At 39.8% G+C, this 25,849-nt stretch overlaps 1 protein-coding gene across 15 annotated transcripts in view; it reads left to right on the top strand.

The window, feature by feature from the left end:
- The window catches only part of MCF2L (MCF.2 cell line derived transforming sequence like), a 162,318-nt gene that overhangs the window by 62,367 nt on the left and 74,102 nt on the right, over positions 1-25,849 (top strand). The window contains exon 1 of one of the 15 annotated variants that reach the window (XM_071807487.1): positions 281-1,479. The exons of 12 other annotated variants lie outside the window; for them this stretch is intronic. In XM_071807487.1, the coding sequence (XP_071663588.1) occupies positions 1,359-1,479 (121 nt within the window). In that variant the 5' untranslated portion in view covers positions 281-1,358. Of the gene's footprint in view, positions 1-280; positions 1,480-21,989; positions 22,089-25,849 lie in introns of those variants that run through there. 2 more of the 15 variants (XM_065829626.2, XM_071807500.1) reach the window with 2 other exon arrangements.

A 25,849-nucleotide genomic window follows, 5' to 3' on the forward strand; every position in this document is an offset into this window, starting at 1 on the left:
TTCACAGTATAGATAGTTCATACACCATATTTCAAAACACTTCTTCAGTCTGATGTGTGTAACGGTATATTGGGGTTGTGTTGGATCTGTGGCCATACAGGACATAGTTAAACAGAATTGAGAGGAAAATGTTGACTGCCAAGTAAAGCAGCATTATCAATTTCCTCTCTCCTGTATTGAAAGAGACAGGGGGAACAGACAGTGTAGGGTTTCCTGATATGTTTTAAGAAAGCCTGGGATTCATTTCCCCTCCCTTCCTTCCTATTAGCTGTTTGTTAACTCCCAGGAAGATTCAGGCTTTTCTTGTGAGACGTCCCTGCTCACATATTCTGGAAGCGGGCTTTGGCGTTGAGGGGTTCAGTTCTCACTTCTGTGCAAATTCAGGGGGAGGAAGAGGATATGGATTGATGGTGAGAGTCTGACTTCAGGCAAACCAACTGCAGAGGAGTTTCTAAATGACAGTACTGTATTGACAACGGTATTCTCTTTAAATTTGCTGGTGTGAGCATAGCACTGGGCCCTGAGGAACACAAGGTGCTTCAGACACAGAAGATGCAGGAAGTCTCAGCTTGAGATTTCTACCCTCGAGGTGCTGAGTTGTGAACTTAGGAGCAAGACCACGAAGTTGTAAGAAGGACCTTCAACTTGCCCTGCTTCAGGAGAAACTCTTTGGAATGATTGAACATCCCTCGTGTTAAGGAGAAGGATGTGAAGACAGAGGCAGCAGGACCAACGACCTGGGTTGAACAGCGGCTTTGGATCGCTGTGTGCGACTGGAGAGCACTAACAAACTGGGTGGTTTGTGGACGCTTTTCTGCAGCGGAAACAACGCAGGGCTGTTAGTTTGGCTACAGTTCTTTTGGGTGAAACAGCGAAAAACGGGCAGTTTCACTTTTTTTAACTTTCATCTGCTAGTCTGACCTGCTTATGTGAGCAGTTGTGCCTCCTGTATTCATACTAGTTGGACTGAAAGCTGTGGCAAGATGTCCTCTCTGCTGGGAGCAGCACGTTAGGAACTGAGAGGGTCTTGCAGCTTCATGCAGAAACTACCTTGACATTTTTGGTCCATTAAATCCAACAGATTTTCTTTTTTGTAGTAAAACCAGGTATCGGTTTCTGAGGAAGAGCACATACAATACAAATAACTGACCTGCACCCATTTCCAGCTCTTTAAATCTGCATACTTTTAAAATCTTTTTTTGGTAGCATTTGAATTTGACAAAGAAATTTTATGTTCCACTGATACTTAAAACCAAAATCAGAGTATCTTTCAGTGCATTAGAAGAGTGTAATTCTGAAGGGCTGATTTTTTATTTCCTTCGGTGAATAACTTGGTGAAGATACAGGGATACACATCCATGGCTCAACGCCGCCATTTAAGGGAAGGACATGAAAGTCACTCTAGGATCCTACCAAGATTCATCCAAATTCTGCATGGCAGACGGCACTCACGGAATAACCCACGCCAAATGTGCTCTGGTGAGGTGAATGTATACGTGATCCTATAGTGTGATTTATATCTGCATAGAATGTTTGCACTTAAATTGGAGCAGTTTTGAGGTCAATAGGAGCAGTAAGTAGCCTACTATTAGCATTACTGATTTTGTCCACTCTGTTGATTCTTGCAGGAACTAGTAGTTTTTCTCAAAGCATACTCATGTAGAGATGCAGCAACTGTTATAATTAAAAACATATATATGTTTATTCATGTTAAATATTACTCATGGATAGCGATTGCTCTCTGTCACCAGTACTTACTGGAGAAAAACATTGTGTGTTGTTCTTCCTTGCAGTTCTAGGTGTATGGCAGTATCTAACAAACACAGATTTGAATGCTTTACACCAACCCCCCTCTAATGCTCTAGCAGAACTTCACTGAGTGCTCCACTCTTAAAAAAATACAACTAATTACGCCAAAAATATCTTTCTAAGTGTACTGAAAAAAATCAGGAAGCCTCTGATCTTTAAGTGTAATGTACTAATTTTAGGACTTGCCACCATTTATTTAGTCTCAAAGTCTGCTTCATACAGTAAGTGGTATAATAATGTGTTACTATGACTGATAATTACATAATCTTTGTATTTAGCAAAGCTACATTTTGTTGGAGTTTTTCCCTGAAATGTTAACCCCAACTGATTGAGATAAGATGAAGCAGTTTTTTCAATAATTCATTAATCATGTTTTGGTTTTATAGGCAAATGACCTATTACGGTATAACAGAGGCTTTTTTTTTCTTTTAAAATTGATTTGGAGCAAGGAAATTGAAATCAACATAAACTAAGCTACCTTTACAGGAACATATCAAATTTTCAAGGCTTTTCAATATTCATTTCTTTAATGTTGACAGTCTTAGAAAAAAGAATAGGAAGAAAAAAAAAAAGGGTCTCTAGTGGTTTGTTTTGCTCACGCCTTCTTTTGTACTGTGCTCGCTGAGTCTTTTGTCATCTATTTTGTTTGGAATGAAAATTGTAAGTTTTTATTATAACCATTTTTTTCATAACTTCTGAAATGTAAAGATTTCACCTTTCCTGACTAACCAGTTTTGGGCATTCATGAGGCCAAGGTTTGGTACCTTTAGGAGTGCTAACTAATAAATTGTCAAGATATAACATTTCCATTCAGCTCAGACTAGAAAAAGGTTTGATGTTAATTGCTGGTAATCACCGTAAAGTCAGGAAAATTTAGTTGTATTTTAAACACATGGACTGCAGTCTTACAAAGCAAAGGAAAACAAGGCCTCCTTGATTCAGTCTTACCTTCCTTTAGGATTCACGCTGCCGTCAAGTTCAAAGTGTAGCCGTAAATGTTACCACTTGCACCAGTTATTTTATCACATTTATGTACTTCCAAGTTGCAGGTGCCTGCTGGCCATTCATGAATGCAAAGCCTTGACTGCAGAGGAGAAAAACATAAATTTAATATATCAAACAAATCCTAACACAGTTTTACTCAGTTTAGCCTAATTTCCTTCAGACTCAGATCCTCAATATAAATCTTGTAATGTTATACAATCATCTCGTACTTACAGGTTCCTTCTATACGTAGGTGTGTATAGGGAGAAAGCTGTATGTTTGTGTAGGAAGTGTGTCTCCTCTCCCACCTATCTTTATTATTATTCCAAAACCCCTTTTGATCGTGTTGCAGCCTTTTATGTTTGAAGTCTTCAAGTATGCAAAAATTCTGTTTCCTTTCCTTCCTGTTACTCCTTTTATGTTGACAGTTGGAAAGCAATTATATGCTTTTAATGTTAACCTTATATATCCAGTAAGAATTATTCCATTGTTTTGCTCAAAGCCGTTTTATGGCCCTTTGGACTGATAAGAGTTTTTCTGCCTTCCTGGTGGCAGATCTCTATTAGCATTCAGTCTCACTTCCACACCAAATGCTACATAGAAAGTGGATCAAGGGTTTAGATTGTGAAAGGGGAGAGGTACTGCAGCCTGGGAACATTTCTGTCCTTTAGCTACACTGGGTAAAACTACGCTATTGGCAAACATGTATTTCCAAAGTAAATGTGCTTGTGATTCTGTGAATCGTGTGATGTATGCATCTCTTTTCTCCTTGTGACAAAATTAAGCCACTCTGTCCTGTTGTCCCAGGTCTCACAGAGCTTTGTTCTCTCTTCATTAGCATCTCTGGAAATTGCCAAGAGCAGGTTTGCTCATTGTCACTTCAGCCTTTCCCCACATATTAAAATCTCTAATATAGAATACAGAAATCTTAACATGAACAATAAATGTCCTAGTTCATATACTGATTTTTGCGTTACCTTATTTACCTCAATAAGGGAAGCTGGCTGGCTTCCAGAGTCTTCATGCTTTATCAAATCCGCCTCCGTTTTATTTTCACTTTAACAAAGTAGTCTATTTACTTACAGCACATAAGCTCATTGGATCTGTCCTGCTTGGCCTAATGCTTATTGTGCTGTTCTCTGTGGGTGTCTTTTACCCAGGACGGGCTGTGTGCCTTTAGCCTCTTGCCATGGTTGAGCCCTGGCTCTGTTGACACTTCTTTGCAATGCAGAGGTTTAGGACCGGGTGTTCTGTGGGCAGGCAGGGCCTGGGCTGGGACCGCCAGGCTCGTGTGAGACAGCATCATGGTTTCTGCATCCATCCCTGACCATACACCTCGTATATGCTTCTGCACCTCTGGCTACAGGCAGGTGGGATGGCAGTTGTAGAGTTTGTGGAGGATTTCAGCCCTGGAAACACGTGGCTTCAAGTAGTCTTCTGTGGGAACACCTGTCTCCCAAAGGCAGAGGAGATTTTGCAGGGTGCTGAGCTGCTGTGGCCCTTTGTGGTGGGCTTCCTAGCATGGTGCTTGTAGCCTATCCTTTGAGATTCTCCCTCTTCTCACTCTTTCTCTAAGCAAATAGGAACGTTAGGTCAACTTGAACCAAGAGCTGTAAAACAAGTTTGTTAAGTGGAGACTCCAGAGACATCCGTCTTCAGTCTGTGCTGCACTTGGTATGGACAGGGAGTATCTTTGGAGGCATCCTGGAGTCTGGATCTTTTCACACTGGATTCAGGTTGGTGTTCTGGTGAAGGTGACTGAAGCGATGTCATGCTCAGTATATATTTTGGGGGAAAAAGAAGGAAGGAGGGGGACGTTTGAAGTGATGGCATTTGTCTTCCCAAGTAACTGCGATGCTTGATGGAGCCTGGCTGTCCTGGAGGTGGCTGAACACCTGCCTGCTGATGGGAAGTAATGAATGAAACCCTTGTTTTGCTCTGCTTCTATGTGCAGCTTTTGCTTTACCTATTAAACTGTCTTTCAGCCCATGAGTTTTCTTACTTTTAATCTTCTGATTCTCCTCCCCATCCCACTGGTGGCGGGGGAGTGAGCGGGCGTCTGCATGGCTGTTGTTAAACCACGACAGTGTAATGAACGGATGGATGAGAAGACTGTCCATCTCCCAGGGTCCTTCCAGTCCAATACAAAGAAGTTCTGTGTTGAGTTACAGTGAGGCAGTGCTGTATCATGGATGTATAATATTAACAGACTTCTGTAGTGAAAGAGTCAGAGAAAGCTTGATTAACCTACAGCCTAGGTAATCCACCACAAATAGCGAAGAGGAGTCTAGAGGAAGAGCGCTCTTGAATCTTCTGCATCAGCTGAGGGGATAGAGATGTGGTGCATCTTTTCTTGGAGCTGTGTGAGTATTTCTGCTGGATATTGGGCACTCTTGTGTGGGAAGAGGGTGTTAGCTTACAGGTAGGACAGCGAAATGCATGAATGCAGGAAATGTCAGACTGAACATATGTCAGACTGAATACGTGAATATAGCAGACGTACCTAAGTACCTAAGGGCTTCAACATAGCCAAAGCTGCCTGCAGCCTGTGTAAACATGGAGATTTCTGGGCAGTGTTAAAGCCTGCTGCTACAACTTTTTTAGTGTTAGTCCCCATGCCAGATAGCTCCAGGCATGTAAGGCTGTTGCTGCATTCATACCTTCATTTGCTGGCTGGATAAACGTGTTGAAAAGAGATTTATTTGAGATTTGGAGTTATAGGTAGGACTTCCATTACCTGCCTGTCTGGAAGTGCCCAACAGAAAGCTGGAAAAGTTGGGTGTGAATCCATAGCAGAAGTGATAAGCTGTGCCAAAATACTAAAACTATGCGTGAGCAATTCAATACAACTAATTCCAGATAACGTTATGAATGTACGAGTGGAAAACAGTTTTGCTTTGCCTTGTTAAAACCTAACATGAATGAAAACATGCTTAGAACTTCAGCCTATAGCCTAGATAGAATATATTAGACACTGGGTATATCGGCAGTTGGTAAATATTCAGGGTGGGGACATGAGGGGAGAACACTATAATTAGAGAGATAATTACAAGAACAATGGTGTTACTGAAGGAAAATATATTTGTAAAGTCACCTTGTGCCACCTGTTGCGTTCTTGGAACAAAGTTCAATTAATTTGAAAGCTCTTACCTTCTCAGGGTAGTTTGTTCTGAGCAAAGGAAGGGAAAAGCGGACAGTTTTCTTGTCTGACGATGAATCAGAGAGGAATTTCTGTAGCTGAAATGAAGAGCTATTTTTTTTTCTCAGAATGGTGTTCATGGCTGGATTTTGTAGCGCAGGGTGAGTTGGGTTAATTTTATAATAACTCTCAGATTTTGTAAATTTAAACTGGAGTCTGCTAAGTTAGGAGTGGGTAAGGTGTGTGGCTTGGGACTGTGCTCTTGGAAGCATTTTAAACTCCTTGTTTCATATGTGCCAGAAAAAACATGGATTTAAAGAGTCTTACTACTATACATTTTGCTGATTCCTTGATTCTTGAAAATACACTCTGTTGACAGAATGCATGTCGTTGGAAGAGTCTAGTGGGTGGTAGTATTTCGGTTTTTAAATCATTTTCTGAAGGAAGTAAAATATTAGATATTTTAGGATCTAAATTTTCATATGAGGTTTTTACGGAACTAACTTTCCTCTCAAATAGCAGCCCCAGCTTGTTACCGTTTAATATCTGTGATGTGCTTAAATTAAATGATTTATTTGGCTCAGCTAAGTTAGTGAAAAGTGAGCACATCAGCAAAACCAGTCACAGCTGACATCCTTCCAAAGACAGAAAAGTTCCCAAGCAGTATGTCCATCTAGAATGAGCTGCTGCTTCCCTCAGAATTCTCTTTCAGAGCATCATAACATAATTTTATAAGATAGTTTCTGCTGCTGTAGTGTGTTCAATATGTGTTTTCTGATAGAGAGGTCGTTACTGTTCAGAGATACCAATTCAACAACGCTGGTGAATGTTTTTCTTTCTTCATTTAGATGTCTGCATTGGTTTGTTGTATAAGACTGAGGGACCCCAGCCTCCTTTTTAACTGCTTCTCCCTGAAATTTTAAATATTTTTTTTTAATTTAAAATCTTTATTGTTTGTCTTAAGAAGTAAAAGTGAAGGAAATGCGTGATTTGAGGGGCATATATTACAATCATGCTAAGATGCATGCTGTGATAGAAGGCAGAGATATCTAAAATGGATTACATTACCAGCAGAGAGTGGTCCCGCTCAAGATCCCTGAAATTGCTTATTATTTCCCATTTCCTGTGTTTAAAAGTTACTTGAATTCCATTTTAAACAACATAAAATTACAGTATTCTAAATTACAATGTTATAAAAGTTACCATTTTAGAATTTTTGGTGCCTTACTCAGTTTGGGAGAAAAATTTTACTTCTCCAGCTGTGTTCATAATAATAAAGAAATATGTAGGCTCTGGGATACTGATGTACAGACGACTGCTTTTATTCCCCTAGATGATTATTCCTGTAAAAAAAATAAGGGCTTCTAAGAATCTTTCCAATTAAAGAGAGAGACATGCACCTACAAATTTAGAGGCAATACAAGACCTTGTCCCTAGACTCATGTTCCAATAGACCCACTGACTTTGAGCTCCTTGAACCTGCTTCCTTGCCCCTTGGGCATCTCCAGCCTCTGCTCATGATTTTCTCTTTGTCCCTGTTTGCTAAGATTTAAGCTGCCTATGAGTCTTCTTACAAGGAACAAACCTTTTCTAGGGGTTGTTGTTTGACATTAAGGGTTACACATGCGAATGGAGAAAAATATGTCCAAAATTGTTGTGTTACTTCAATACATGTAAAATGAATCCTCAGAAAACAAAATCTGTCTGTGCCTGCAACTCTTGAAATGGGGAAAAAAATGTCTTCCTGACCATTAGTGCTATCTTAAAAGCCAATTTAATTAGAGGCACTAGTATATATGGCGTTAACGCCATAGTATGCAGTGAGTTAGCAGGAATTAAAATTTTCCTGCCTTCATGGCTGCTGAAGAATATATGCCTTTATGAGGAATTGATATTGGAAAAAATAATGCAATAATGAAAAGAAGAATTTACAGTTTCCCTGATGAATCAGCAGAGATACTTTTCTTCAATAATTTAGAGTAAAAATGACTTACTGTTCTTATAGCATGCTTTTCTTTTTCCGTATGGAGAACTGTCAACAAGAAGGTATTTACTCTCTGGGCAGAACCAGTCTGGGAGCCAGGATGTAATTCTATTTACTGCCTTTATCTTCTTCATTGTTTTTTCAAGAAGTTCACAGTCTCATGTGCTGTTGCAATGGCTTAATAAGATGGCCTGCACTACTTCCTTTTACTGTGCATGCCAGTAGTGTTTAACAAAATCCCACATGATCTTCAAATTAACCTCAAAGTTTAGGCCAACCTGAAAAGGCTGAACATACATGGCCTCGTAGTAAAGCACGCCAGGTTAAAATGATTAAAGTTTATTGTAAGATTTCCAGCACATCCTGGTTGAAGCTAGCTCTTGTATTTATTTGGTTTTTTAATCTTATTTTAGAGCCACTACATCTTCTTCCAAAGCAGGAAGTGAAGATCAGCACAACTTTTATGTGTTTCATTTCTTGGTCAGTGATTTTTGAAAAATCCTGTTTCAGTCAGCAGTTAATCCAACCTCACACACACCTCCTGTTCCTTGCATTTTGACTTGAGTATGACATGACACCTTCCTCAATCTTGTTGGTTGGTGTTTTTTCTGAAAATAATGGACAAGGCCTGCTGACAATGTCAGTTTTCACATTTCCTTTTCTTCAGTATCTGCCAGTAGTCTTTGGTGTCATTGATAGCAGGTTTGTCAACTTGCACACGATTTGGGATGAGAGACAAGGCTGTTGAGTAAGTTCATTGTTTCCTTTAGGAGTGAGGCCAACAAACTAACTGGAGGACCCTATAGGAACCTTCTGTAGAGGCTGCTGCTTCTTACCCTTTCTTTTCCCTGGGTGGAAAAAATGTGAGTCTCAGCCTCATCTAATTGTTTCAATCAGACTTACAATTCTTTCTCATTTCAAAGTTTCTAGTGAATTTTGGAACTTTCGTAAAATAGAGACCGCAAAAAAATGAGTCCTGGGAGCAAGTTAGAAGAGGACCTTGGAGGGCTCAGTGGGAGTAGCTCGCAGTTGTCTTATAGTAAGGAGTTTTGTCCACAGACATGCAGCAGTTGGTGGGGCAGTTTGGAGGGAATGAACCTATCATGTCAGATGTGAGAGGTTAGTCGAGTATTCTTTTAAAAATTCTGACTAGTGCAATGCTGGTGACAATTTATCTTAGAGTTGTCCTGGATTACAATAACTCTTATAATTTGTGAATTATCTATAGTAATCTTAAACTAGATGGGGCCTTATTCTGAAAAGCATGAGCGGTTTCAGATGGATAATATTAACATAGTCGCCTAGGTGCATTAGTCCTGAGTAATTCTCTGAATGATTCCCTCTTTTGATTTACTTCTCTGAGAAATCACTTTAGAATAGTCCCCACAGTAAGTGACTTGTGTTTTATATGAATAAATGTCAGAGTGATGGTGGAAGAACTTGTTTCTATGTGTCCTTTGGCTTTTGGGAAAGGTGCTACTTGTCTTTCAAGCTTTTATTTCCCTCCTTTTCTTCTTCTAGGTGAAAGTCATAAGCTTTCATGAAACATAACTTGTTTCATGCAGTGAGTCTGCAGAGCAGAATTACTCTTTAATTTCTAAGTCTTAATGGTAAAAAATAAACATTTTCTCTGTTTTAGCCAAACACTTACTGACTCTTACCATCTTTGGTGGATTCAAAAGGCGTGTGAAAAAATGAATATGGATCAATAAGTTAGTTGTTTTTAAAGAGAGCTAGTGTGTGAAATGAAGAATTTAGGATACTGCCTCTACCATTTTACATTAGAGAAGTTTTACATTTTCAATACTGCATGTTATAACTAGGTTTCTGAAACAGAAACTTAAAATGTCCTTCTTGGGAGCCCAAAACCAAACAGCTCTCCTTCAATTCACTTTCAAACTCCAGCTTCTGCCATCTAAACCTGTAAGACTCCAGTAGCATATGCGTTCAGACATATTAACTGGGCTGTGCAGCTGGGGCACAGATAATGTTTTGCTGTCTCTGTATCATCTACCATGATGACTATCAAAGATTGTTTAAGGACTTCAGGTGCAAGTACAGGTGGTGCCTGCCACCTTCTTCAGTGTAAACTTTTCCCCTCTAGTCGATAACATTTGACCTTCGTTCCTTTTCTGATTTTTTTTCTGACTTCCAGCTATTGAAAATTATGTTCTTTGTCTGCAAGGTAAGTTGTAATGATAATTTTTGCAGATGTTGTGATGTGACTTTATAGAGTTATTTTAGGGATAGATTCCTTGAAGAAAGAGTCATGCTACTGAGTTTTTTGAGTGTTTTCCTATGTAATTAGAAGTGATTTCAAAGTTGAGAAGTAAAATTCTCTGTCAGTAAAATAAAAATATTTTATGCTATCTGTGCTTTACTTACAAAAATATGTGATTTTTTTACTTAAATCAGTTAAGATGTGGCAGTCTCTAGATGAATGTGCTGAATAACGATAAAGAGTGCTAACTTTATATTTCATTTAAAAATACCTCCTTTGACTGAATGAATATATACATTGCTTGTGGCAAACTCTTGCAGTGCTTTGCAGATGAAACAGCTTGTAGACAAACAGAATGTCCTATGGCAGAAAAGGCATCAGAGAAATAAAATATAGCTTTACTCATCTTTTAACTCAAGCAGCAAGACAAAATGTTTACTTAAGACAGCCTGAGGAGAGATTACAATTTTTTTGTGAGTGCGACTGGAACTTTTAAGATTTACGTTGTCAAAGAAAGGGACTAATATTTTTTGCAGTTTGAGAGAGGAGCTGCTTTGGCTCAGGTGACTGGCTGTGCTGTGCCACTTAACATCAAGACATCAAAGACATCAAAGACAGGGAATGATGTAAAAGGAACTTGGGTGCATCAGCCAAAAAGTCGGACTCTCGGAGTCCTCACTTGGTTCTTTGGATCCCTAAGTATCACTGCTTTGTGAGTACCATTTTGGCACTGACCAAAAATATCCCTCTGGGAATGCCAGATTTGCCTCCCTAAACCACGGTGGTGTCCTTAAGCAAAGAGGTCCTCTGCTTGTGTCCTGTGAGGGTCCTAGTCCAGTCAATGTGCTCCAGGTGTGGGTGATGTGCACCCACTGTTCAGCACTAAACCAACCTCTGCTGCTGTTTTCATTGAGGGTATTAGAGGAGGTTTGATGGTGCCCACATTTACTATTAGAGCTTAAAAGAAGAGCTGTCCCTGTGGCCCTGAACAAAGCCTGTTTCCTTGCTAAAGGAGGGACTTGGGGTTTTGGCGCTGCTCTTAAAATTTCTTTCTATATTAAATTGTCTCTTAAATATAGATGAGACTGTATGCAGAGAACTTTGGCTGTGTTGGAAAAATTTCTAATGAACCTTCAGCTTTCGAGGTGTTAGGGGATTGTTTTGAGGATCGTGCCCTTGGACTCGGGTATCGCCTTTCTCCCTGAAGATGCCTCAGTCACCGTTTGGCAGTGAATCCAGTTTACTGCCTAAACAAGTGGGATTTGTCTGGGGGTTTGAAGATAAGGCTCCTACAGCCAGAAGAGTTATGGATCCTCCACCCAGTATTTTCCACTCTGGCATGCTTCCAGTATAAAAAAAAAAAAAAAAAAAAAAAAAGAGAAAAGGTATTTCCAAGCCCATTTTATCAGATGGGTTTTCAGCCATTAGCTGACCATTTCAGGTCACCTCAGTTTATACCCCCTCAGTGTTACAAAGAAACCCAGCCTATTTTTCGGGAACAAACAGTCATAAACAGTATAATAACAACTGTTTTCCACATTATATTGCTTCCTTCTCTCAGTTAGGAAAGCCTATTATTATTATTGTTTACATTTAAACAATGAGAATGCTCTGTCCCCTCTCTCCCTGTCCCAGCACACACCATCCTCGAACCCTCGTGCTTCACAGGCTTTTCACGGATGCTCTGCAACACAGTCACAGCAGTGCACTTCTGCCTTGAAGTCTCCTCTTCAAACAATGGGCTTGTTCATTTTTTAATAGCTTAAATCTTTTTAAAACAATTTCCTCTCTATGCCTATGTTTATTTTAGGAAGGAAAAAACAGAGGTTGCTGTTGGTACCTGCAAACAGCATCAGTGCTTCAGAGATAGAAGGCACGCTTTAGAGCCCAATAGCAACAGTTAAGGAAGTGAGGGGAGGTAATATGGAATAAATAATATAAGATTAGAGAAAATGTGACAAAGTACACTTTGGGTTACAGTTTGCCAAACTGTGGACCACACCAAAAATATACTGATCAGTTCCTAATCTCCGCTGTTGCATAAGAGGCAGTAACTTGAGTGGAACTGTTGCTGCAGATGGGAACAGGCTCCCATTAGGTCTCAGTGTTCAGGCTTAGGAGAAACCTCAGTTGCTGGTTTACAGCATTGCACTTGATCTGAAGACCTGCTTGCAGAAGGAATATTTGCAAAAGCTTCTTGTCAGCAAACTGCTGGTGGCTGCACCTGTGAATCTTTAAATGCCTGCAAATCCGCCCCAGCTGGACTGGCTGACACCCAATACCCCTCAGCTGCCAGGTGGTGCCAGATGGATGCATGCTGCTTTTTTTGGGCAAGCTGATGGTGGAGCTGCAAGTCTTTTCCTTCCAATCAGGTATAGTGAGAGCATCCTCCTTCTTGCTTGAAAAAGGAAACATGAAGTCATGGATTTTTCTTGTTAGTTTGTGGAAACTAATATACTTATGTGCTCTTAGTTATTTGTAGCTGAGCTGTTGTTTCCTTCACTAGTTAGTAAACTAAGGAGATTAAAATATGTGGTTTGGTTTCTTCTGCTCTGAGGAGCTACATGTGAGTAACAATAGGGACTTGAATGCATCTCATATGTAAGGTGCGTCAGTTTGTTCGTAGTGCAGGAAAAGAAATTCTAATGAAGAAAAAAACCTGAGAGCTGCTGGAAAACATTTCCAGAATCTTAGGATGGAAAAAAATTGAATATTTGGGGACCCCTTACACCTCATTTCCCCAAGTGCTCTGAAGAAGTCTCTACAAGATATTTCTTAAACAGAAATGCCATTTCTTACCCTGAAGTTTCCCTCCAAAATGCAGTGCAGCAAATAAATCCTCTTTGGGGAGTGAGAATACTTTTAATCTTACTTTGCTGTCATTCTCTTTGTCTGAGCAGTATCTTTGGTTCTTTGCTGATCATTTGAATTGACTGGGCATCTCATTTTGTTATCCTTGGTATTGTGTGCTTGGTGTCCTGAAAAGGTGCATATTTGTGTTCAGCACTGGCTAAACTGTTGGAGTGTGGGGACTGAAACAGCCGCAGTCACAGGGTGTTCTGTGTTTGAGTATGGGGGAAAGATGGAGGCTTTTGGCCAAGGATATAAAATCAGTTCTGTTTAAAAGATGCTGTTAAATACTTGAAAAATTGGCTGCAGGATGAGACTTTAATTAAAGAGGCCTTATTTGCTGCCACCATAACGCAGGGAACTACATGGAGCACTCTTGCCTTTGATCTACTTGCTCCATGCTTTTTCTCTTAGTGCCAATGCAAGGTAAGAGCTAACTTAAAATTATGTTGAACTAATCAGGTACACCCTTGGTAAGGTAGAAGCTGGTGGAAACTAGACACATTTTTTGCAGAGGCAACAAGAGGAACAGCAGAAAGAATGGCTGGAGGTCGTGTGGGGATTGTCTCTTACTCCTGTGGGATTCATGGGCATTAGTTCAGCTGCTGCATGTGTCAGAACAAGAGGAATTTGCTCTTTGGCCTTTGTTTCATCCTTCTATATATTTTCATTCTTGTTACAGTGAAGAGAAGAAACACAGAACTGCTTCAAAAGCTTTTTGGGGTTGAGGTGCTACCCCAGAGCTGGAAAAGGAGAACTCAGCAAGTTTTGCTTCCTGTTAGCTGTAAAATCCTAATTGGTGGAGATTTGGAGGTGGATGTGATGGGTTGCCAAGTTTTTATAGGTCTTTTCTCCTTGTTGGGTAAAGGTTTGCATAACTACATCTCTTGCATGGCTGGTGCATCTATTTTTATTACTGCTCATCTCAAAATAGTGTGAAGTTTTTTTGAAGTGTGCTGAAAAATCCTGCCTTCTCAAGTCAGAGGCTAATGCTAATAAACCACCCTCGGCGGAGGAGTGGTTTTGTTATTTGATTTTGCAGCCCTACCTGAGCTGTCACACCTAGGCCAAAAGTAAATACAGTAATAGGGTAAGCAGCAATTTAATGTGGAAAATGGAGGTAATGTTGCTGTTAAAAAGCTTGGTCTCCATGCTGCTGTCCTGAAAGGGCCAGGAAGCATCCCAGGAAACTGGAAAAGGAGGAAAATGTCTGTTGCTTTAGGTTGATTAAAATCTCAGGGACTGGCTGCTTTTTCGATCAGGTAAGAGCATAGGTTTCCTGTTTGCTTCCTGGAGACTGGAAACAGGACACAGTTCCAGCTGCTCTGTATCTTCGCTGTAGTTGTTTGTAGATGTTACAACACCTATTTGCAGGGGTAGATTTTTTTTTTTAATAAGTGTTTTATTAAAGGTATCACTGACTTTTTTTAATTATGCAAAAATGTTTTCTTAAAAATCTTGCATCTACAAAGTAGGAAGATCAGGTGTGATCATGTGTCATGTCTTTCCACAGAGAGCAATGTCAGCTTTCTCTTTTCTCTGTTGACTGAATTTAACAAAGAATATTGCACTGCTAAGCACAAGGGCTGAGGTATTTTCTTCTCTTGTTGCAGTGAGATTTAATTTTTGGAAGGAAGTGAATTTCCATCCAGAACCTGAAGCAGTTCTCCAGGTTAGCTCTTCAGAAGCAGCTAATCAAAGGGTGTTTTCCGTTCGTTTTGATCGGTGGAATAAGAGCTTTGGTTACTCTTTGCTGATGTTGAGTCTGCTCCTTTCTCAATGGAACTGTGCAGCTTGTTGAAGCCCAGGAGGGTGAAAGGATTGGCAACAGGAGAAATTGAGATACTATTTTGGGAACCTGTAAGTGGAGGGAATGTTGAGCTTTGAGGATTGCTTGAAGAATTTACTTGCATTTTTTCACACTTTTTGCATGAGTGGGGACTTGGTGGGTTGCATAGCCACAGGCAGCATGCTGCAGCATTCATGCCTTGGCCACAGAAATGCCAAATAATGAGTCAAAATCCAACTTGAAAAGTAAGAAGCTGTTAAGGAGACAGTGGCATTTTTTTTCTATTTGTTTTGCAGGTTTAAGCATTTTCAAGTGTAACCTCACAATAATGTAGGTCAGATTTATGGAGGGTAAGACTTAAGGCTGATGGTCGACTCTGAAGGATTTTGCCTATACTCCCCAATCTAAAATGACAGGTAACTGAGGTGATCCAATAGCTGTAATTTTTTTTTTGTTTCATTGGGAGCTATGAATGATCCTCCAGTACAGAAATATCGTAACTAACTTGTCAGAAAACTCCCAAACTGAGTATTTTAGAGATGTGGTGGAATTAGTGTTTCCTGTCTATTAATTTTATCTCATATCAAAGGAGGTTTCTCTTCTCTCTGTCCTGTTTGCTCTTTCAGGATTTTGGGGAATGATGATTTCTGCAAATGTTCTTTTTCTTTCCTTCCTTTGTTATAAATAGTTTTGCAGCTTTTATCTGTGCTCATCAGAGTTACAGGAACATCTGATATTTTTGTTGGAACCAATTCTCCACAAATTTTGACCTGAAAGTCTGCTGCTTCCTGAGGATCTTGTTTATCTGAAAATAAATAAATAAATAAATGTATGTACTTTAAGAGTCATAAGAAGGGTTTCCTATTGCTGACAAAGTTTTATATTTTGACTGTAAATATAGTTGTGATTGTGGCACTACACTGCATTTATTATAGTGGTCTCTGTTGGTTTTCCTTGCTTTATGGAGTGATGTTCTTACTAACATATAATATTTCAGAATACAGAATAAACCTGTTTTTCCTTTCCCAAGTGCAGTTGCTCACTCTTTCTGTTCTCTTTATTCACTCTTGGGTTATCTTTCTGTTGTCACTAAACTACACACCCATTTCTTTTTCTTACCTCCTCCACTTGCTCCTTTAATCCCACTGCTGCTATAAAAACGGATCTCATCCTCTTGATTGTTCCTGCATTTTAGTCCTACCTTCTATCTAACGTCAGTGGTGTTTTGATTTCAGCCTTTAATTACAGGTTTTGATTCTTACCCGACTGGTGAGCCAGGAGTTCCCTTTTCCTCAGCTCAGCCTGAGTAGTCACACCTGATTTCAGGCGCTGCTGTGTGGAGAACGGCTGCTTGTGAAGTTGAAAAGGTCACATCCATTTCTTTGTTGACTTTTGCAGCAGTGGGCAGACAGAACTGTCACCAAATACTCCAGGATAAAGTGTTTTACCAGCTCCTGCATGATTAAATTTGACCTGAAGAAAAGTCCAGTTTTGCCTCTCTTTGAAATGAGAAAACTCAGTAAACCCTGTAGCACAGTGAAGGAGAGGCCTATGATTAAATACTTGTGGGAACTTGTTTAGAAAGGATTTGTAAATAGAAAAATATAAATTGATTGACATTCAGTTCACAGAACACCAAATATATATTATTTGGAAAATAGAAATGGAGACAGATGTGTGATAACTGCATATAGTGTCCAGGTTTCTGTCCTGGTTTTGGAGAGAAACTCTATGCGTAGTCACGAGGTTTGAGAGGTGCTGTCACTGATGGGATTTTACACTTCTTTTGTTTTTTGTTTTACTTTCCAGATACATGGTATAAAGGATGTGTAATCTTCAAAGCTTTGAAGTTTATTATTGTCTTGCAGTGCAAAGTGTACTTTTAAGATGTAGTTCCTCAGTAGCTTTCCTTAAATTTCTTTCTGGCAATATATTTTTGAAAGATTGCAGGGTTTGTCCTATTAATTGCACAGCATTATTCACTTAGAAGTGCTCCAGCAATTATTGGTGTTACCAGCATGCTCTTTTTCATGGAAGCAGCATCTGTCTGTATGGATGGCAGCTTCTATTATTTTTAATGACCATGAGTTTTAACTGCTCGTGCTTGCTTAAATTTAGGTTTGGATGTGATGCAAGGACCTTTTTCAATGACTTAGCATCCAAGTTGAAAACTGCCAAAGCTGTTTCAAAATGGGTTAGTTTTGTTGCTGTGTGGAGATTTAACAGGCTGCTTTGTGTAACCGATTTATATAAAAGTGTGTGTATGGATGCAGAATGTGTATGTAAACTCATTTTCAATGCTTTGGCATCTTTTTTTTATTTAAATGAGACAGAATCAGTAATTTTGAATGCTTGATGACCTTGAAAGCAATGAAACCTTTTTTTGCATTCATTGTTTGGGAAAAAAAATCAAGAAGGATTAGAAGGAGAAAATGAATAGGGCTTTTAAATGGTGTGGAATGCTAAACTAGATGCCAACAGATGATGCATCGAATTGGTCAACATCTTCAAAACTCTGATTAGAAATTCTGTGGTTACAGGTTTGAGTTAGGTGGTTTTGATAGGTTTTTGGTTTTTGTTGTTTTTGGTGGTGGTGGTAGGTTTTTTTTTTTTTTTTTTTGAGAGAATATACATTTACATTATGCTAAAGATGATCCTATAAGGACAGGTTTTGTCATGCTGAATCGCAAGAAGTGCCACATCATTTTATTGATTTGCTTTTTGCTAAGTACTGCACCACTGAAAGAAAAATACATTAAATAGTTATACTTCAACATTGAACTTACTGAACTTTAATAATATAAATGAATGTTGCTACCCTTATGCTGCCTGCTTGCACGTGCTTTATTAAGCAGGTATAGTATCTTGTATATTTAAAACACAGTCATAGCTTCCTTCTTGGGGTTTCATGAAACCAAGGTGACACAGTCCTTTACCCTCAGTCGCCTTCACTGCATCCTCTCACAGTTCCCACAGCGTTTTCTTCTGCTCTGTGGGCTGAAGTGGCAGGGAGAGCTTAACCTGAGCATGGAGCACAAGTGGAGGTGAAATGACTTTCCTTGCATTTCTAAATATACACATGTGCCTACACAGATTTTTCTCAGGTGGGCTGTTGCTCCTGTGTGTTTTAATAGAGCTTAAATTTCCCTCTAAGTCTTGTTGCTGACATGTGTGCCCGCATACCATAATTTTCCTCTCCAATTGTATTTCAAGCTGGATCATGAAGGCCAAGGAAGGGTTTTTTCTTTGACTTATTTGTTCATTCTTGCTGCTGTTCTCTGAAGCATACAGCAAGGACACCAGGTATTATAATTGTGGAGCAAACATTTATCCCCCACACACACTCCAAAATAAAGTGCTAAAATAAAAAGTCATTTGGTTACTGGCTGGAGCACTCTTTTCCCAGGAGGATGTTTCGTACTCTGCTTGACAGGAGCCTGTAGCATCTCTAGCCCAGTGAAATTTTAAGTTTTCTGTGCAGAATGGAACTGCTAGGAGAAAATCACCTTTGCCTAAAATACCATCTAACCAGGTAGCTGAGGCCAGTTTTCACAGAAACATTCTGTGTGGGCTCCTGTCCTTCCAGCACAGTGAGGGCAGGCCCTGAGTCTCCTCTACAGCATCGCCTGAGCTCTCTGTGCTATTTATTCATGTGAGGTGTTCTGTCTAAGGACATTCTGATTCCTGAAAGTGGGAGGTGAAGGTGTGTCTTGTTGGTTAATATTGAAGGATAGTAGGGTTGAAAAAACAATGCTATATTTTGGTGCTCTTGGCTATGGTCATTATTAGATCGTAAGTGCCCCAGGAAAAACTTACGTAATTGCAGGTCTTGGAGATCAGAAGCCTAGGAAGGAAGAAGCTAGGTGGGAGCCTGGAGGATGGAAATTACATGTATCTGTTGCGCTAGTCGGAAAAATTACACTATTTTTTAAAGTAGTACTTGATTTTTCACCCAAATGACTTGTTTTGCTGCTTCCTCTGCCCTGAAATGTGAAGGCAGAAGCCTGTTGAGAGGTGGTTGTCCACATTACTTACTACATGATGGGGCTCTGGAACAGGCATTGTTGATGGACTCAGGGGTTTATACTTCCGCTCTGTACTGACAATGGGAGCAAGCACAGCCAACACAATGTAGGTAGTTCTTTTTCTTTTACGTTCATGTTTTAGTTTCGTTTTATTTTCTTAAGGAAGTAGGCAGCTTGACAAAATATCAGGTTTCTGTATCTTACTTGAGTGCGTGTAGATGAGGGTGATACCTTTCTGAGAAGGGCATAGTTCCTCTTTCACTTGGTTTTAATCTCTGAAGGAAGGCCATAAAACTACTTCTCCCTCTTTTTGCATGTTTAGAAAGCACTCCTATGCTTGCTTTGTCATTGTGTAAAATTTTGGACATCAAGAGTTAGGTTTTCAGCATATTGCCAAGGACTCTGACTAGCAAATGCTTGAGACCAGCTTGGTGCTGGTACATAAGAAAAGAATTATCAGTGTATATACTTGCATATGGTATATCACATCTAGCAGGATTTCTCGCTGCTCTGGGGCTGTTCTTCCTGGAGCCACATTGTAATGCAAGAGCTAGAAATAAAATGCTGTGAATTGTGATCTTTGTCTGAGGACCAGTCAAGATACTGATCTAGGAGCACACACCTCCACCAAGCCGGTTTGGTGACAGTCCTGGAAAGGAGGGAGTACCGGCTTAGAGCTGAGACATAGATCCTGTTTCTGACATTGTGACAGGTGCTGTTACCTGATCTGAGAGAGGTCACTTACACCATCTCAACTTTCACATGTGTATTTACATGACTTGTGGGAGGGGTGTAAAGACTTATTCAATAATTTTGAGCTCTCTTCAAAATCCAGTATGCTAGTAATGACCTATAAAATACAAAACGATTAAGTAAAAAATTTCCAAGGAGTGTTATTTCTTTTAAATCTACCTTTAATTAAAAACATCTAATATTGCTTAGGAAACACTTGTGTTTTGATATAGTACAAAATGTAATGGGCCCCAAAATGAAATAGGAGAATTTAAAATAAATTAGCTCTCTTATATTCTCCAGCTTGTGTTTTAATGCCATGCACTGAATAGACCTGCTTATATGGATGGTAGATTAATGATAATACATCTGACTGGTTTGTGATTATCAACAGTTCCTGCCCTGTGGCAGATGAGTGGTGAGAACACAGATGTGGGGCACTTCGGAAAATAACGTCTGGTGTGGTCTGTGGGTGACCTGGGTTTGTTTGAGTTTGTTTTTATGGGATTCATTGATGGCCAGGAGTCTCGAAGCAGAAGTAGAGATTTTCCCCATCTGCAAATGGGATTTTGTGAACAGATGTAACCATCAATCCAAGCTTTTTATCCTCACTGTCCTCTTTCCTTGACCCCTCTTGTTGGGAAAGGGTACTTATAGCACCGTGAAGTGAAGAAAAACAATCAGTTTGTTTTCATATGGTTGTTGCTGTCACTCCCACTCATTGGTTCACTCTTTGCATTAGTGAGTCTGGTAACTAATCTCAAGTGTATTAATTAACAAGTAGTCTGCCACTGGACAATTACTTTAAAGGATCAAGTAAAGCAAGACAGCTCAGCATTCATGTCTGAAGATCATATGGAATACTTTGGTTCTAGTTGATTTAATCATCTGTGGCCTTATTTCCTATTGTCTTATGAGTAAGATTTGTACATATTTCAACTTATAAAATCATGTTAGCAGAATATGTGACCTTTTGGCAACTCCTGCTGTTTTGGGTTGGCTCCTTCATAGGGAACAGGTGCTTGATGGGTTTACCACGAAGGATGACATCCCAGTTCAGTTCTGCCAAAGGTGTGGATAAGAACTCCCTCACAAATAGGAAATGCTGGATGCATTTCTGGGGAACTTTCTAACCAAAGGTTCATTGGAAAAGGACATCTGTCCCTTGGGCAGTTAATTTCCCTGTGTGAAGTAGGGGTGGGTGACAGAAAAAGATTATGATGATGGATTTACTGGATCATTGTTTGTTAAAACTAGGGCACTTAAAGGGAAGTTCTTGAGAAGACTTGCTTAGGATTAATTTTTTAATGCATTCTTACCCTGATAATGCTTGAACAGTGCATGTGTTCACATTTAAAGCAAACAGCTTGCATCTAATGCATGCCAGCACTTCATGCAGGGAGACAAGAAGTGGTAACCAGCAACTGGTGAGCCCTTGGGAAGACCTCTGAGCCCGCTGACAGGCGCAGTTGCTCTGCATGTAATTTGAAGAAAGGTATTGTGTCCCTGGTGGCCTGGCTTTGACTGAAAGATGGAGTTTTGCGCTCTCATTTTGCATTGAAGACGGGCTCACAGATAAATAGGTCACTGTCTGCGGAACTATTTTGCACTACATCGATTAGAAGCAACATGACCTTAAGCTTCATCTCTTTGCTCTACAAAGATATTGCTGAATTGTGGCTTCTTCTGAAGAAAAGCACAGGTGTGTCTAGTTTTTCAAGTTTTCTTAGTTAGTTGACTGCAGGTTAGGCAGGAACTCTGTTAGATCATGTCCTGCTGAGGAAAATAGGATGTGTTTTAATACAAAGGCAGAAGTTGTACTCTTTTTGTGTACATTCATATATAATTTATTGTTCCAGGTGTGTGTGTGTTTTCTGTCCTTGTGTAAATTTGCAGTGTGTCCTTTTATTTGCAGATATATTTCTTGGTACATGAGACATTCTATTCCTGTATTTTACATGGAAGGCACTTTGCTCAGGATTTGCTCACACAGTGATTGTGGTGATCCGAACCACTGCTAAAGCTTACAAGGAGAATTTGCTGCTGCAGAGAGCCATCCTGCTGTTCCTGAATTATAGTGGGTTTTAATTTTCTATTCATTGCATTTTATGTAAATATCAAATACATAATTTCTCCTGATCCCAATTTGAGGTAGGGTAAAAGGGTAGTTTCTTTTGCAGCATACAGTTTGGCATCCCCTAGTTGTTAGTATAGGAGGGTTAATGTAAAATGCATTATTTCTTAAATTCCTTCAGTCAGAGCTTTCTATAGGAATCTTGTTTCTGTTAAGATATAATGAAACAGTGGAGATATTATTTGCTGTTAATAGTGCGGCTACAGTCCATTGCAAAACTGAAAGCGTGTTTTGTGGAATAGGGACAAGCAAAAATTGCTTCCTTATTCTGGTGCTTGAATTCACATTTCCAGTTCTGTTTTCTGCTTTTGGTGTGCGTGACTGTTGCAGAGGAGGACCAGAGAAAGAGCACTGAGTCCATGGGCTGGTGTTTAACCTTCCAACGTTGTTGCTTTTGAAATGTCAAATTTAAACAAAACAGGTATGTAAAGGGTGGATCTTCTTACTAATATTCAATTAGTACTACTAATTAAATTATCAACATGTGAGTCTGAGTGCTCTGCTTCTTAGTAGTGCTCTGTGATACTAGGGCTGATACCAAAAGGCATGCTGCTTAGGAGGAATGAATGAAGGATTTAAGACAAGTGAGATTAACCAGATGGAAAGGGTGGAGGGATTAAATAGCCTGAGTAACTTTTGGTCTTTACATGCATCCTCATCTGTGCTGAGAGGGGAGGAGTGGATTTAGGAAACAGATTGTTATGGTGTGAGAGAGGCAATGTCTGTTTTACATTGCAGAACCAAGGAGTGTTTTGTGTCAAATCACAGTGGTGCATAAGGAGCCATGCCAGGACTATCTGCTGAGTTTAAAATAGGAGGTTTTAATCTGTATTTGATTACTGAGAAATAAATGAGCAGGGCTGCTTTTCTCAGCAACTATCAAGGCCTGATTTTTCATCTGTTGACTGCCATCACTCCTTGTTGGCATGCTCAGTGTGCCAGAGGTTGCTCCATCCCGGTGATCTGTTTAAAGATTTTTGTGTCCAAAGTGGACCAAGGGTCTGTCCTTTTCCCCAGCACTGTTCTTTCCTCTTATTCCTCAGCGCTATACAGAGCAGGTGGGGTTGTTGGCTACAGTCCGCAGAGGGGAGGGAATGAAAGCAAAGGAGAGGACTCAGATACCCATCTTTCTGTTCTTAACCCTGTGAAAATTTCCAAGGAAAACTATATGTCTTCTTGGGGAATTCTGTTGTCAATTCACATCAGGGAGTGAGGGTAGGGAGGTGGCAAAAAGGATCACAGAGTCACAGAAGGGTTGGGATTGGAAGGATAGATAAACAGAAAAGAGAGGACGGTTTTGCAATATGGGTGCAGGACTCAAGTCTCTGTTCTGCTTAAAGACTGCGCAGGTAGTTGTGAGCCATGCTGGTTCTGGTTTTCAGCATCCAAATGGGGGTGAAAGAATCTCCTATCTTGTAGATACATTGCAAGACTAAGAAGTTTCTGACACGATTTGGGTGTTGCAGTAGTGCGTGTGGAGCCAGCACTGCCCATCTGTGGCTGTGGGTCCCCAGGAGTTTGCAGGTTCTCTCCAAGGGACGGGATCCCACAGAGGATCCCTTGTGGAGGTTCTCCTAGTTTTCTTTGTAGGTAGGAGAAATGTGGAAGGAGAATGACTGGAGTCCCAAATGAAATCTGATGTGTGTGCTTGTAATTGAAGGGAGCGTCTTTAAAATTTGGCTGTCACAGGCATATTTGTGATCGACACTCGTCAGCTTCTGGAGTAAGGCCCAGCACAGGGCAATGAATGGTGCAGTGGATGAACTGCTGTCATTTGCTGTGTTAAGCAAACATGTTAAGAACATGCCAAAGCTTTATCTGAAAGGATGAAAGCAAGTTAAGTCAGTACTGTGCCTGTTTGCCTATGAGCCAGGTATGATTTCATCTTCTCAAAGCTGTAGTACTCCAATGGGAACGGCTCTGCTACTGGGCGATGGTTTGGCATCCTGCAAAGTTGTTATTGCTGAAGTGGGACCCTTCTGGAGGGTTGTGAAGAGTTCTTAGGGAACAAAATATTGGCTGGATCTTTTTAGAAAGTGGAAATGCTTCATCATGACTCTGGGATATTTACTCTTTTCTTTGGAAAAATCATTGCCTTCGTTTTCCTTTTTTTTGTTTGTTTGTTTGAATTTATTTTCCAGAAAACTGATATACCTTGTAATAAATATATGGTTGTAGACAGATTTTATTAGCCTGAGGTTCAGCAGGTCTGTCAATGTAACTAAATTTTACCCTATTCTATATTCATTTTCAAGTCAATACACTGAATTTAGTACACAATTTAGTTTGTATGTGTTCATTTGCTGTAATGCCGTGATATCTATGTTGAAATTTTCTCTTTTTTCCAGGATTGTTAAGTGGGCTTGGGGACTTCTCACTGGAGAATTCCTTCAGAATTACATAGAAACTTAGGTTGGAAGGGACCCTTGCATAAACCCCTAGTCCTGCCTCTTGCTTCAAGCAAGATTAACATTGAATTTAAAGCAGGTTTCTCAGAAACTTGTGCATCTGAGTTTTGTATGTCTTTGAGAGTGGAAATCGCTCAGCCTCACTGCGCAGCCTGTTCCATTGCTTGGCTCTTCTCATGGTGAATTTTTTCCCTTGCATTCAGCTGGAATTTCCTGTGCTGCAGCGTCTGACTGTTGCCACTCATCCATTTGCCATGCAAAGTTTCAGTAAAGGCACTACCTCCTTTCTGATAAGTGTTGGCATCCTTTAAAAACTAAAATAAACACTCCAAACTTCCACAGAGCACCTTGGTGGTGTCATTGAAACCTGGTACCTACTGGGACCTACAGCCAGGTTTTTGAATGTAATCCCTATCTTAAGACCACTGATGTAACTTTTATTCTGTTTGCTTGGCTTTTTGTTTGTTTATTTTAACCTGGCTTCAGTCTCAATGAAGGAAGCAAGGTCAAGTGAGACTTCAGATGAGAATATCCACCACCAGGGAAGTTCAAGGTTGAAGTTTGCTCTTCAGCCTCTTCACAGCATGTGATGTGTGAGAGATTCTGCCTCTCATCATTACCGTGTTACCCTGAAATGAAGGAAACCTTAAATATTAGTTTCCTCAAATGTTTTTATAGATGCTGTTTCTTAGGCATTTCTCTAAGTATCAAATATTCAGTTTTTTTTTTTTCTTTTACATGTCTTTGCTCTTTAAAATGCAGCCATATTGCATTTATGTTTTGTGTGGAAGAGACAAAGTCATAGAAAACGGAAGAGCAGTCGCTTGTCGCTTGTTTCCTAGAGCTTGAGGAACTGTAGCAAGCAAAGCTCATCTTCGCTGTACTTAGGCTCATTTTCTGGTTTTATGCTTAGTTAGGTGAGAAATTGCCTACGTCATCTAATTCAGAGTAAGTGATGTATCTGTTCATTTCTCAGTTTGAAGATGACAAGATTTTGTTTGTTCTAAGCAAGGATTTTGTGTTTCACTTGAGACGATGTATGGACCATGGCTTCTCTTGACAAACAGCAAGGTGTAACTTTTTTAATATGCATCTACTTTGTACTTGGCACACACAAAATAGGGATTTGTTGTTGTTGTAGGAAGCTTAAGTAATTCCCTTGTGTGCCCAAAAGGGCAGATTTTTAAGAGAAAGCTGTCAATATTTGTACTTAAAGTCTAACAAAACAACTTCTCAAAATAGGTATAACATCCAGTTAGACTGTTGCACTTACAGAAACAGAATCTAATTTTTTTTTGTGGATGAGACACAGACATAAATCCAAGAAATTATATCTTCTTTGATTTGTTTTGCACAGTCAGTTTCCGTAAAAAAATAACTCCTTGCTTGCAGGGCTGGAGCTTTATTTTGCAGAACTTGATTAGTCTTCACAGCCATGTGCCAAATCATGTGTTGTTTAAAGTCTCATCTTGCTTCCAAAATATCATAACAAAAGACCATTCTGTTCAGCAGAATTACCAAGTACTCATGGAGCTGGTCCTGTGCATGTTGGCTTTTCAGTTAAAGCTTTGGGGTGTGCTTTGAGATACGCGGTTTTCTGCAGAGGGAGGGTTGAGAGCAGGTGGTTTCAGTGGGGAAGAATCTTTGGTTTTGTTTCCTGAAAAGATGTCCACTTTAGCATATGTGTTTGAGCTGTGTGATTGCATCATTATTTTTTAAGTCATGCTGGAGATGAGTACTATAATTTGCATGTAGTTCTTCTATTTAGAGTTGA

The sequence above is a fragment of the Patagioenas fasciata genome, chromosome 1, assembly GCF_037038585.1.
Source record: "Patagioenas fasciata isolate bPatFas1 chromosome 1, bPatFas1.hap1, whole genome shotgun sequence".
Taxonomy (NCBI): domain Eukaryota; kingdom Metazoa; phylum Chordata; class Aves; order Columbiformes; family Columbidae; genus Patagioenas; species Patagioenas fasciata.